The sequence below is a fragment of the Mastigoproctus giganteus genome, chromosome 4 (genome assembly GCF_048544385.1).
Source record: "Mastigoproctus giganteus isolate SK-2022 chromosome 4, ASM4854438v1, whole genome shotgun sequence".
In the NCBI taxonomy this organism is placed as follows: domain Eukaryota; kingdom Metazoa; phylum Arthropoda; class Arachnida; order Uropygi; family Thelyphonidae; genus Mastigoproctus; species Mastigoproctus giganteus.
This window is the reverse complement of record NC_143578.1, coordinates 170762229-170777258: the sequence shown is the minus strand read 5'-3', so window position 1 is coordinate 170777258 and position 15030 is coordinate 170762229. Positions and strand designations below refer to the sequence as shown.

The following is a 15030-nucleotide window of genomic DNA, read 5'->3' as shown; positions in this document are numbered from 1 at the left end:
CAAAATTTGTATAGCCTGATATACCTTCATCAATATCATTAATAAATATAGAAAACAACAATGGGCACAACACTGAATGCTGGGGAAGTCCACAAATAACATTACTCCATGAAGAGCAAAGTCCATTGATTACCACTTTTTGTCATCTCTCACTCAACCATCCCTTTATCCCTAGCAGCAATTTGCTGCCACACTGCTCCAATTTGTACAGCAGTCTTTTATGTGCAACAGTATCAAAAGCTTTCCTAAAAATACAAGTATATGATATCAAATTAATTTTTGCCTCCAGTTCCTTTGTGCCCACATTGTAGTATCCAATCAAATTGGTCAAACAAGTTTTTTCACTTAACAAACCCATGCTATGTCTGAAGTATAATTGTGACCTTGTCTAGATGGTCCTGCATTAATTCTTTTACCAGTGACTCCATTATTTTTCCTGGAACAGAATTTAAACAAACAGGTCTGTAATTACTCATGTCAGCCTTTGATCCCCTTTGTGAATTTGGGATACATTCGCACATCTCCGGTCTATGAGAACTTCCCTGACTCCAAGACTGCTCTCATAATTAGTATTAGTAATGGCCATTTGGTGCAAGGAAGCCTATGGCTTATGCTGCACCAGTCAAAAAAAAAAAAAAAAAAAAAAAAAGAGTAAAATCATAAAAACTTTAATGAAATAAATATTAAAAGAAAAGGAAATAGACAATCTATGTGTTTCCCTCTTCCTGTTGGTAACTATTCAGCTGACTTTTGAATTTCCCCAAACTGTCAGCCTCCTATCACCCATGTAGGTAACTTATTCCAGTAATTTATAACTCGCTGGCTAAAATAAAACTTCCTGCGATCCAGACAAACATCTCTCCCCCCCCCCCTTAACTTGAATTTATGGCCCTAGTTCTAGAAAATTTCATCCTCATTCATTTTTACTTTTTCCTCTCATAGGCTTAAACACCTCAATCAAGTCCCTTCTAATAACGTACCTAGTTTCCAAGCTGTGGACCCCACATATTTGTAGTCATTCCTCATATGAATGTCCTTTTGCTGATCTCACCAGGCGAGTTACCTCTCTTTGTACCCTTTCAAGAAGCTCGATATCTTTTTTTTGAACTTGAACACAGTATTCCAGGTGTGGTCTAAAAATATCCTTCTATAATGGGATTATGAAGTCCTTATCTCTATTAGCAAATGTTCAATAAATCATCAATAGGACACCATGGGCCTTCCTTGCAACCTGTCTACAATGCCCAGAGAAGAACTTCATGTCTGACCTTTTCATAACTCCCCTTTCTTCCACTACTGACTTTAGTTCAACTCCACCAAGTGTATAAGTTATTTTGGGGTTACTCTTCCCCAGGTTTAAGACCTTGCACTTTGCCAGATTAAAGCAAAGCTGCCATGTTTCTGGCCAACCCTAAAGTCTATCTAGATCACTATGAAGAAGCTCTGCTTGGTGGTGATCATTAACTGCTCTACCAATCTTTACATCATCTGCAAATTTAGACGTCCTGCCCTCTATCCCTTCATCAATGTCATTTAAGAAAATCAAAAACAACAGTGGTCCCAATACTGATCCCTGGGGAACCCCACTTCTTACATAAACACAACCTGAGGAATAACCATTTATCACAACCCTCTACCTCCTGCCCTGAGATCATTCTGCTATCCATCTAAGGATTTTCCCTGTGATTCCAGCTTATAAAGTAACCACTTATGTGGGACTGAGTCAAATGCTTTGCTGAAATCTAAATAAACTTTGAAATTATTCCTTAAATCTAGCTTATGAGTGACCCTGTCAGAATAGCCAACCACATTTGTTAAATATGATTTACCCGTTACAAAACCATGATGCATATCTTTCAGGATTACATTTCTATGTAAATGATCCTTCCTGAATTACAAAACCATGTGTATCCTTCAGAATTCCATTTCTATCTAAATGGTCCTGAATTCCACCCTTGATCATTGCCTCCATGATTTTCCCTACTACTGAAGTTACTGACCAGTCAGTAATTTCCCACTATATATACTCTTAGAACTGGTCTTATGTATTAGAGATACATTGGCACTTTTCCAATCCAACAGAATTTCTCCCGAGTCCAGTGATGCTCTCATAATTAGCCTCAATAGTTCAGTGCACTCACTTTCTGCCACCCTTAAAATTATAGGGTATATGCCATAAACCCCAGAGCCTTACTTGACTGTAGGCTCAAGTTTTTTCATTAAATAATCATGTGACATTTCAATATCAATAATTACTTATTTTTCAACTTCACTCCCATAATTTCTCATTGACAGAAAGGGTTTTTCTTTTGTAAATATCGATGCGAAATAACTATTGAGTTCATCTGCAACATCAGCTGGTGTATCCATCAGCTACTATCCCTTGTCCATCTCTTCTTTGCATTTATATATGTGAAGAATTTCTTATTCCCACTATTTGCCAGCGATTTCTCATAATCTGCATTTGCCAGCCTAACACTTTCTGAACCATACTGGCACTATTACAGATTAATTTGTAGCTATTATAGGCTTCAGTACTTTTTATTGCTCTGTAACTTTTCCATGCTGTTTTTTTCTGCTCAAGTAGTCTGGCAACTTCATTCAACTTGGAATCCTCCTCTTGTATAGATCTTATCCACCCCAGATTCCTTTCTTATGTTTAACTTCAACTTCTCTTCCACTTTCCTCTTAATTATTACAAAATTATTTAGCTCCTTTTTAGAGACTAAAGAATTCCTTGTGTTTGAATGTAGATGCAAAGTACTCATTTCAGTTTGTCATCAACAGTTAAACCATTGATATCCTCTATATAAACTAATGTTTAAACACATACTATATCGACGGGCAGTCCTATGGCTGTATTTTAATATAAAATGTATTTTGACAGAATTTTTAATGTAATGTTCTTTGGGGGGAGGAAACTACTTTTTTTCAGAAAAAACAGTTTTCCTCTTGCCTACAAATACGTTCAACTTTTCAAAAGTCAAAAGTAGTAATGGGCTATAAAACAAAAAATAAAGGCTTGCCATCATTTAATAAAGTATTTTAAGTGATGAGGAGCTGAAAAAGGATCCATTCGTTTTATCACAGTTGGAAAGAATAAATGCAATAATGTATTGTGGATGCATAAAATAATGTGTACATGTTTCCCAGTGTTGTTTAAAATGATATAAATTTCCAATTTGTATCTGTTGTCTTCATACTTTTATGGTCAGAGAGGTCACTTATGAGCTGACGACCCTTTGAAGGGATGCACACTTTGGAGTTTCTACAAAAACATGATTTTGTAGCTCATCTTTTATTTGCATTGGCATGCATTGTTCAGCCAAGGAGATGCTTTCTCACGAACAGATTTTAAAAAATTCTCTGTCTCTTTAGTAGCTGAATTTTGTCAGATTAGTGATTCAGAAAGAATATTTGAGATGTTTGTTTGTTATTTGGTTTTTAGGAGCATTAGCAACTAAGGCCATATTGTTCCGGGGATATGCGGCGGTCATTCCCTGACCTTTCCTCCGCCTCCGTATTTGGTGGGCACGGGCTCGAACCCCGGTCTAATCAAGAAGCGTGTGCTACGCACTGCTGCTCCTGCCCACCTGGCTACGGAGGCGCCCATTTGAGATGCAAAGTATATAATTCATATTCATCGTAGACTCAAAAATCCGTACCAGCTCTCAGAGATCTTGACAGTGCTTGGTATCAAGCTGCATGGAGCTCTTCCGAAGGCCTTTCTTCCAGTAATTCAAAATGCAAATTGTATAAAACATTCAGCTTGTTTATGTAAAGTTCTAGACCAGTGGTTCCAAACTACTGAGATCTAAGGACCACATTCACCGGACTTAGCCCTGTGTGATTTCTTCCTGTTTCCACATTTGAAGAAAGCTCTGAAAGGCAAGTGTTCCATGTCCAACACGATGATCGCAGATCCACAATGGGAGCATTTTTCAGTCTTGAAAAATGGCTTGCAAGGAGTATTTAATGCCAGGGTACGACAGTGAAGAAAGTGTGTAAAGTTCAAGGGAGAGTATTTCGAGAAGGAGAAATCCACAGAAGAGTCAGATAATGACAATTAAGATAAGATCTTGGGCCAATCTGCAAATTAAATGATCACCCATTGTACATCAGTGCAATGTAAGCATCATGGTTCCTCTCCCTCCTCAGTCCCAACCCAACAAAGAAGGTTAAGGCTATTTCTGAGGATAACATGAATGCTGCATCACATTTCACACTTCAGAAAGACTTTAGAGGCTCAGTTTGGAAAAAAAAAATGGCCTGGTCAATTAAGGAAAATTAGGACATGGGGTATTGCTTTTGTATGGCAATGAAAGGCTGCACACTGTGCATGCAGCTCAAGAGGCCATTATTTGATGCGAGAATTGCTTGATCATCCTTTCTTTAGTTCTGCCGTGGAGAGGATGATCATGTGATTTCCGTGTGTTTGGTCCACTTAAGCAACAGCTTGATGGAAAACATTTTTTGGTGATATGGAGATTAAAAATAATGTCAGTGATTATGACAGCAACTTTTCTTTTTACACAGTGGGTTTTTTCCAGAATTTGGTCCATCTATTGGACAAGTGAATAAATATTTTTGGTGATTATATTTAAAAGTAAATGCTGTGTTCAAGTTTCTGCTACTTTTTTCTTTCCATTGGCTTGCTGGCTCTCCCTCATATAATCGATGGGTTTCATCCCTTTAGATTGCAATTTTGATTCTAAAAAATAATGGCATTTCATCATGCTCATCAAAAACCAACCTCAGTTCTGCATACTTTTGAGTTGTGGGGAAAAAAAAAAGAAGCAGCTTATGACTGAAATGGTTTCAAAAAATTTGCCAAATTTGCTATATTTCTTCAGCTGAGCAACGGGTACAATACATATTCCATTGGAAATATATACTTGTGGATTTGGCATTGACAAAATTTAAGTCTGTAATGCAGTCATACCAGCTCTCGATTTCATTCATTAATACATGCTTAGGATATTTTTTATAAAGCTTTGTCTGTTGTTGTTGCAAGATCAGTTATGCTGTATTCAAGAATAAATGTAGAGACCTGGCAAGTACTAGTGTGGGAATGTTATGACTTGATTGTGACACACCAGATAGCTTCTGGTGTTTTGTAACCTCTTGAAATCACTTCTAAAATCAGTGTATTGTGCAGATTTTTCATACAAAGTCCTGCTCATGTCTTGCACTAAATGCCAGTAAAAGTTAGAAATCAGGATTATCACCAGTAAAGATAGTTGTTTGTTTTGCATTGATGGTTAGTTTGGGAGTAGCAATTGTTTTTGATATAAATAAAGACAGGAATGAGTTTTGGGAGGATTGAAGTTAACTAAGATTTCTTCTCCATAATGGAGAATTATATGGAGATAAGAATTTAAGTAACTAGTATTTGTGAAGTTTGTGCAGAGCAGGGTTTGTCAAACTGGGAAGTTAAATGTACATCATTAACAAAATTATGGATAGGATTGTGATTTCCAGTCAGTAAGAAAAAGTCATTGATATATAGTTTACAAAGTTTCCATGCTTGTCCACTGTGTTTCTCATAAATCCCACTTTCACTATACATCTCTTGAAACTTTGAGACTGAAGCAAAATCCTCTTTCAAGTGCAGTCTGTCTCCAGGTTCTCTATCAAATGATGTGACCTTATGATGTCTTTCTCAAGGCTTAATTAATGTGCTGGTTTCTCACAATTACATTACAACTAAATTAAATTAAATTTAGTTTTTTACTAATTGTGACTAAGTACTAATTCGTACTAAATGTGAACCAATGTAAGCAGGGGTCAAGGTGTGCTGCCCCTCTGCATTACCAGGCAGTACTGGGTGGTCGATACTCTCATCAACCGGTGCAATACCACCAGTTTGCTTATTGGAGGCATGAAGTGGTGGAACCCAAGTTTAGGCTCCAGAGCAAAGCTCTGGCAGCTCTCCCCACCAATCTCTTCCAACATTCAGTATGATTGATGTCTTTTGGCGAGATCCAGTCTTCCTTACATTTTGAGGGTACAGCTCTAAAACAGTTTTCAGGCTGGCCACCAGATCAGCTAGTGTATAATCTCGCTGCCTCTACCATGTTAGGTAGTGACTGGAGGAGTTCAAGTAGTTTGTATTTGGGGGGGGGGGGGCATTGCCGAATCCACATTATGTAGAGGAGCTGGGTATATTCTTGCCATGTGTATGCCATATATATCCAAAAATTTCATTACTTCATACAGCATGTCTTCCCATCTTTTCTTGCTGCTGAATATGTCATGAATTGTCAAACTAATAGAACAAACTTATCTGCGAAAACTTATCTCCCAAACACTTCCTCATTCATTTCACAAATATACATGGTCTCAGTTCTAATCTCAGTGATGTCCATTGCCACTTGCAGTCTGCCAAATCCCATGTACTTTTTCTGACAGAATCCCAGTTATCAGTTGATTCAACCCTGCTCATCTCATTTGTCCGAATTATTCGCTGTATGATTCCTTTAACTTCAGAGGTGGTACTTGTGCATATGTCTATTTTGACATTCTCTGTCAGAGACCTAGTAATTTGGAATCTATTTTCGATCATCTTTGGCTTAAAATCTCTCTACCACTTTCTGCCAAATTCATCTACAGGTTGCCTCTACATTCTTCCAACTCCACTAATCACTTGAAACTCTTTGACTTCCTCTCTTTGAAAGTTGACTTTCCTAACAATGAGGTAATTTTCCTTGACGATTTTAACATTCACAACTTCAGCTGACTTCTGTTTTCTAGTCACATGGACCCAACTGGTTGAATTGCTGAAGCTTTTGCAATTACTAATGAGCTCGCATTGATTGTTCATTTACCTACCAGAATACTGGACAATCCTAACCACGCAGCCAACCCTCTTGATATTTTTGTCACAAACAACCCTTCCAAGTACACAGCTGAGATGATTGGTCCTCTAGGTATCACAGATCACAACTTGGTGATGGTCTCTTCTCCGAGCCTTTCTCTTGTGGCCATTCTTAGCCTCATGTTGTTTGGCATTACAAAAATGTAAAATGGGATGATCTGTGCAACTTCTTTTCCCTGGTCAGATTACTGTTTCAAATCTTCTGATGTTAATGTTTGCTCAGATTGTGTGAATGAAATTATTCTTGTAGGGGTGAAATCCTTTATTCTACTCTCCACATTAAAATCTCACCCTTTATCTAAACCTTGGTTTTCCAATAAATGTGCTAAGGCTGTTCAAGAGAAGAATGTTGCATATTGTAATTGGCTTGTTTCCAAATCTCCAGGTTCATATTCTGCCTACACCAAAGCTTGCAGCAGTAATAAAATCAAGCGGTTATTAATATTTCCAAACTAGATTTCGAACAGGCTAAGAGTACAAAATTTGCTTCTTGGCCAAATGGTAGTTGTGCATTTTGCTCTCTTGCCAAAGCTATTGGTTGCAACTTTTGCACACCTCTGTCAAAATGAGATGGTTTTATTGCCACTTCAACCAAAGATAAAGCTGACCTGCTAGCATCCTACTTTTCTTCCACTCATGTATTGACCTTGTTAGACCACCTCCTACCATTCCCAGTACATTCCATTCAATGCCTCCTTGTAATCTTCTGGCAGAAGGATGTGAGAAGGATTTTGAACAATAAGATGCTAAGAAAACTCCAGATCATGATGATATTTCTCCACTCATTCTCAAATCCTGTGCTCCTGAACTTGCTCCTGTTCTGTGTCACTTTTTTTTTTTTTTCCACTTTCTTATTCCTAAAGTGTTTTCCCTTCTGCTTGGAAATTTGCTCATATTCAGCCAGTTCCTAAAAAGGGAGACAAATCCCTCCCATACAATTATCATCCCATTGCACTTATTTCTACTCTTTCTAAAGTAATGGAAAAAGCAATTAACTTTTTATCTAGAAACCTTTCATTTAATCAATGATCAACAGTGTGGATTCCATCGGTATCGATCCATTGATGATATTCTGGCTTATGTTACCCATCTATGGACAAATTCGATGGTGAAACTCAAGCACAACTGCTTGTTTCGATATTGATAATTCAAAGGCTTTTGATTGTGTTTGGCATAAAGATCTAAATAAGCTTCCATCTTATGGTTTGCCAACTGTTTTTTGTAATTGGGTATCCAGTTTTCTTTCTGAACCGCTCACTACAGGCAATAGTAGATGGCTCTCTTGCTCCTAACGTCTCCACTAATACTGGTGTTCCCCAAAGTTCAGGTCTTTGTCCTACTCTTTTCCTCTTATATATTAATGGCCTTCCATTGACTGGAAATCCTATCCATAATTTTGATGATGATAGCACATTGTGATCCACGTTCCATTTTGAGAAACCTTGCCCTGCACAAAGAGCTTCAATTTCTCGAATATCCATTACCAATTCCTTAAATGCTAATCTCCAGGTAATTCTCCAGTGGGACAAAGATAACTTAGTTCATTTCAATCTTAAAACTCAGTCCTCTCTTATTTCTTGCAGAAAGGATTCTTCTGCTCCTCTGCTTATGTTCAATGACACTGATTTCTAGGGAAGATCATATACCTCTATTGGGAATTACCCTGTCTTCTTATCTCTCTTGGCATAAGCACATTACAAATATTGCTTCCTCTACATCTAAAAAAACTGAGTTTCCTCTTTCGCTATTAGCACTACTTTTCCTCCAAACAGCTGTTCACTCTCATATTTGCTCTACCATGGAATATTATTCCCATATCTGGGGTGGTGTCCCCAAAACCTCTCTCAGGCTTCTCAGTTATATTAAAAAGAGGGCAGTTAGGTTAATTAATGGCCCATCTCTAACATTCTCTTTCCACTCTGTCCCCTAGGTGTTCTGTTTTTGCTGCATGCCTTTTCTGTAGCTACTTCCATGGGCAGTGTTCTTTTGAATTGGCTTCTATAATTCCTGTTCTCTCATTCCTGTCCCCACAACCAGTCAACAACCTTTTACCATCCAGCTTCAAACTCACAGAGCCAACTTTTCTTCTTCCTCATTTATTCAAGTTCCATTTTCTAGAACAACCTTCCTTCATACGTTATTTTTTGTAAATTACAATCCACAAAAATTCAAGTCTAATGTGAACAAGTATCTGCTGTCATCTTATCAACCTTAGCCTCTGCACAGTACCAAGTACTATAGATTTTAATACCTCTCTACATTATTTGATAATATTCATTCTTAACTCTTAACTTAAGTTTTGCAAATTACAGTGTCTGGAGACTGGGCATCTGCGAGGTGATCTGATTGAAGTGTATAAAGCCTTGAATGGTTTGAGCATGCTCAATGCTGATGGGATGCTTCCTCTTGCTCAGAATAAACTTAAGTTAAGAATGAATATTATCAAATAATGTGGAGAGGTATTAAAATCTATAGTACTTGGTACTGTGCATGGGCTGAGGTTGATAAGATGACAGCAAATACTTGTTCACATTAGACTTGAATTTTTGTGGATCGTAATTTTCAAAAAGTACAACCAAGGTATGTCTGCCGGGAGCAACTATTAATGATGTCACCAACAGATTGTCAGATTTTAAGGGGGGTAAAGAGAATATTATTATTCATGTGGGGACAAATGATATTAAACGTACACGATCTGTTGGAAAAATACAGGACCGTGCTGAGGAAATGTCGCGAGCTAGACCATAATGTCTATGTGTCTGCAATTCTGCCCAGACACAATAGGAGGGATTATATGTTAAAAGCCTTGTGGATTAACTCAAAACTTGAAGGAATCTGCAAGGCTTTAGGGGTAAATTTCTATCAGCATGGCCCACACTTGTAGGTAGAAGGAATTTGTTTTGTAGAGACGGGATACACTTAAACAAAGGTGGTGCAAAAGTTTTTGCCAGTATTATTGAGGATACCTTAAAGGTTCAGGGAAACTGCTAGTTAGGGGGGGATGTGGGTAATACTGACACACGTTCATCTGATAATATTGGTCAATGTAACTCTTGCACATACCTTAAGAGTTCTTATCTGTTACCCCAACTGGACGTATTATCTAGATGTTATGGGGGCAGAAACGTTTCACGTGAGCGGGTAGCTAATATCAGGGAAGAGAGCCTAAAAAACTTCAAGGGTTGTGTTAGGGTTGTTAAATGTACAAGAACAGTAAATCTTAATTGTTTATACAGTAACGTTAGAAGTGTCGTCAATAAAATGAGCGAATTCAAACTGCTGGTTAAAACAAGTAATGCGGACATAATAGGGCTTACGGAGATGTGGTGCCACCCGGAAATTGGGGATGATGAGTTTCAGTACGGCTTGTATAATGTATTTAGGAAGGATAGGGTAGATAGAAGGGGTGGTGGGGTAATGCTTCTTATCAGAAGCAGCCTGAGTGCAACGATAGCTTTCCCAGATTCAGACGTTTCACATGCTAGTATAGAATCTGTATGGTGTGAGATAGTTGGAAACAAAGGTATAATGCGAGTAGGAGTAATCTACAGACCAGGTAATTGTGAAGATTATGACGAAAGCCTCTACATGCAAATGGAATGGGCAAGTAAGCGTCAATGTCTTATTATGGGTGATTTCAATTTGCCTCTAATTGATTGGAGTAAATGGGAAGGAAACTCAACATGGGGAACAAAATTTTTCAATCAACTAGTTGACTGTTATTTGTATCAACATGTCAGGGAAAGTACTAGAGAAAAGAATATCCTAGACCTCGTCATCACCCATGAATCAGATGAATCCATGAATCATAACAGGGCTGACAGTAGAGGAACCAGTAGCAGTAAGTGATCACGGAGTTCTACGGTGGATGATGAGAGAGGTAGCAGTAGTAAAAGGCAAAGGAATGGGTTTTAATTTCAGAAAAGGAAATTACGATGCCTTAAGGTACTACATGGCCTCTATTAACTGGGTAGATATCTCACAGAGAATGAATACAATTGAACTGTGGTATGCTTTTAAAACATTAATCACATATGCCTTGAATGCGTATTTACCATTAAGAAAAATACTCCATGACGAGGGTTCCACGTTGGATGACTAGTGAAGTTGCCACATTACTAGAGCAGAAAAAGGTAGCATGGAAAGGTTACAGAGCAATAAAAAGTATTGAAGCCTATAACAGCTACAACCACAGAAAAGGTTTGACAGGCAAAGACAGTTTATGAGAAATCACTAGCAAACAGAGCAAAGGGGGGGGGGGATAAGGAATTCTTCACATATATAAATGCCAAAAAGAGCAGGACAAACCAGATCGGACCTTTACGTAAGGGAAAGGGTATAGTATTAAATACACCAGCTACAGTAACAGATAAACTCAACAGTTATTTTGCATCGATATTTACAAACAAAAAACCTTTTGTGGCAATGGGAAATTGTGGGAGTGAAGTTGAAAAATATGTAATTAACGATATTGAAATTTCGCAAGATTATTTAATGAAAAAAACTTTCGAGCCTACAGGCCAGTAAGGCTCCTGGAGTTGATGGAATATACCCCATAATCTTAAGGGAGGTGGCAGGTGAGTGCATTGAACCATTGAGGCTAATTATGCGAGCATCACTAAACTCTGCGGAGATTCCATTGGATTGGAAAAGTGTCAATGTATCTCCCATACATAAGAGTGGCTTTAAGAGTGAAGTGGGAAATTATCGACCTGTCAGTCTGACTTCAGTGGTAGGGAAAATCATGTTTAACAAATCTGGTTCGCTATTCCGAAAAGGTCACTCACGAGCTGGATTTAGGGAATAATTTCGACATTGTTTATTTAGATTTCAGCAAAGCTTTTGACTCAGTCCCACATGAGCGGTTGCTTTATAAGCTGGAACAGGTTGGAATCGCTGGGAAAATCCTTAGATGGATAGAAGGATGGCTTCGGGGCACAAGGCAGAGGGTTGTGATAAATGGCTATTCCTCAGATTGGGTTGATGTAAGAAGTGGGGTTCCCCAAGGATCAGTATTAGGACCACTGTTGTTTTTAATTTTCATAAATGACATTGATGAAGGAATAGAGGGCGTGATGTTTAAATTTGCAGATGATGTTAAAATTGGTAGAGTAGTTAATGATCACTGTCAAGCTGAGCTTCTTCAGAGAGACCTAGATAGACTTCAGGAATGGTCAGAAAAATGGCAGCTATGCTTTAATCCAACAAAGTGTAAGGTATTACACCTGGGAAACAGTAATCCCAAAATAACTTATTCACTTGGTGGAGTTCAACTAAACCCAGTACTGGAGGAAAGGGACTTGGGTGTTACGATACGGTCAGACATGAAATTCTCTGAGCATTGTAAACAGGTTGCAAGGAAGGCCCATGGTGTCCTATCGATGATCTATCGAACTTTTGCAAGTAGAGATAGGGACGTGATAATCCCATTATATAAGGCTTTTGTTAGACCACACTTGGAATACTGTGTTCAAGTATGGAGACCGCACCTAAAGAAAGACATCGAGCTTCTTGAAAGGGTGCAAAGACGGGTAACTCGCCTGGTGAGATCGGAAAAAAGGCATCCTTATGAAGAAAGACTTCGAATTTGTGGGTTGCAGTTTGGAAACTAGACACCTTAGAGGAGATTTTATTGGTGTTTAAGGCTCTGAGAGGCATCAGTAAAATGAATGAGGACGAAATTTTCAAGATTATAAATGATGCTAGAACTAGGGGACATAAATTCAAGTTACGGGGGGGAAATGTTTAGATTGGACTGCAGGAAGTTTTATTTTAGCCAGCGAGTTATAAATTACTGGAATAAGTTGCCTACATGGGTGGTAGAGGTTGATAGTTTGGGGAAATTCAAAGGTCATCTGAATAGTACCTTTGGGTCAGGGAAGCGCATAGGATGATAGATTTAATTTCCTTTTCTTTTATTAATTATCATCTATTATTATTATTTTTTATCATTGTTTTATTCGGAGTATTTTTTTTTTTTTTTTTTTTTTTTTTTGGCTGGTGCAGCATAAGCCCTAGGCTTTCTTGCACCATGCGGCCATTACTAATACTAAATAATCACCTGAGCAGCCATAAATTCAAGTTGAGGAAAGACAGATGTAGAATAGATGTGCGGAAGTTTGCCTTTAACCAGCGGGTAGTTGGTTGGTGGAACAGACTTCCATCCTTTGTTGTGGAAGTTGATAGTCTAAATAAATTTAAGGCTGGGCTGGACAAGTATTTGGAACGAATGGAGGAGGGGTGAAATGGAAGAGTTTTTTTTTTTTTTTTTTTTGGCTGATGCTGCATAAGCTTGCTTTCTTGTATCATGTGCCTCTACTAATGCTAACTCTTTTGCAAGTAAGTTTCTTTCTGTATTATATATATATTCTTAAATAATAAATGTTTTTAAATATTAATTTTTTTTCTATTTTAACTTTGCAGCCAAACATTAGAATGGAGTTATTGTCAAAAATAAAATCAAGGTAAAATTTTTGGGGAAAGAAAATATATACATATTAAACTAGCTGCTACTTTTTCTTTGATGTTGTAATATCCTCTAAAATCATCATCAGCTCTGATCTGAATTCTAAAGTAAATTATAAAGTATTCATTTTTGACTTACATAATCTCCCATTATCCAAGGTTTAAAAATCAGTGCAGGATAGCACTGATTTTTCAACCATGGACCTTACAGGAGTTAAAGGATCTGCTGGTTACATGTGGTATCTAGTACCAACCAGCAGATCTGCTGGTTGGTACCAGATACCACAAGACATGTTTAGAAATCTTGTAGCATCCGTGCCTCGCCGGGTATGAGCTGTTTTGGCTGCACATGGAGGACCAACATCATATTAGGTATGTGGTCATAATGTTTTGGCTCATCGGTGTATATTTATACTTGCAAAAGGGTTAAGTCGCGATTTGTCAGAAAATTGAATAAATCCAAAAAATGGTAGTCGCCAAGTCCAATATTCATTAGATTTGATACTTTGTACCTGTATCTTGAAACTTGTCTTGCTTACAGGCTTTCTTTGCACTTGTTAAAATACATTAATATTTTAAAGTTGCTGTGGAGCTGGAACTGCTGCTGACATAGAGATGACCACCAAAATGATTGCTGCTCAGCTTGAACTTCACCGGCTTGCTATTGGTCGTACTGTTCCTGTTTGTGCTGCTAATCGAATGGTAAAACAGTTTCTTTTTAGGTGAGTTTGGGTTCCTCTTTAAATACTGTGACTTTTCTGTTTTTATTACTTTTTTGTAATCTACAGTTCAAACTTATAATTGTGTAAAAATGTGTGAATGTGAACTGTTAAAACATCTTTATGTAAAACATATTCTTTGAATTACTTTTTTTTTTTTTTTTTTTTTTTTGTAAGCCCTTTGTATTACTTCATATTTGTAAGAAGCTATGATGCTGTTAGCATGATGCTATTTTCTGGGTTTTTTTTTTGTTTTTTTTTTAAATTTGTTTTCATTATTTAGTGATATAATTTTGTGTGGTATCTTAATTCTGTTTGTTTACTCCTAGACAGTTTTGTTTACATGAAACATGTTGTTACTATTATCTATCACTCTTTCCTATCCACCTACCTTCATTTTTAATTTCTCCTAAATAGTTAATGCACCTTTAGTTCTCAGGGAATCAAACATATGCTGATATATGCTGCTGTTTTAGACATCTTGTAAAAATCATAACATTTACCTATGGTTTGTTATACTCTGAATTCTATATTTCTCTTTGAACAGCCATAGAAGAAAATATAAATATTGAATAGGCACAGATTGTTCAGCTTACTCACAATTGTGGAAAATGTATGATTTGTTCAATGTGCTCAGGAAAATAAGTAGAATGAACTCCACAGAATAGAATCTCTCTTGGCAAGCATTCTGAGGAATAGATTGAACTGCATTATACATTGAAATGTATATATGTTAGTTATACAAAGTAATGTTAATCAAATTTAGTTCAGTAGGTGATAATATGATTTTATTGTGAATATTGCTAGAGTTTACTTTTAACATGTGTTCAACTACTTTTTAGTTGTTTAGGATTGAATGCAGAATTAATATTTTACCACCACCAACAACAACAATGATGGAATTGCAGATTTGCATGATTTGGATTTAAGTTAACATACATTGGTTATGAATTTCAAAAAAAAAAAAAA

At 37.2% G+C, this 15030-nt stretch overlaps 1 protein-coding gene across 1 annotated transcript in view; it reads left to right on the top strand.

Moving 5' to 3' along the window:
- Positions 1 to 15030, top strand: part of Prosbeta2 (Proteasome beta2 subunit) — a 99184-nt gene that overhangs the window by 36524 nt on the left and 47630 nt on the right. Inside the window, exon 4 of the mRNA XM_090371870.1 lies at positions 13924 to 14064. Coding sequence (XP_090227996.1) covers positions 13924 to 14064 — 141 coding nt within the window. The remainder of the gene's footprint in view (positions 1 to 13923; positions 14065 to 15030) is intronic.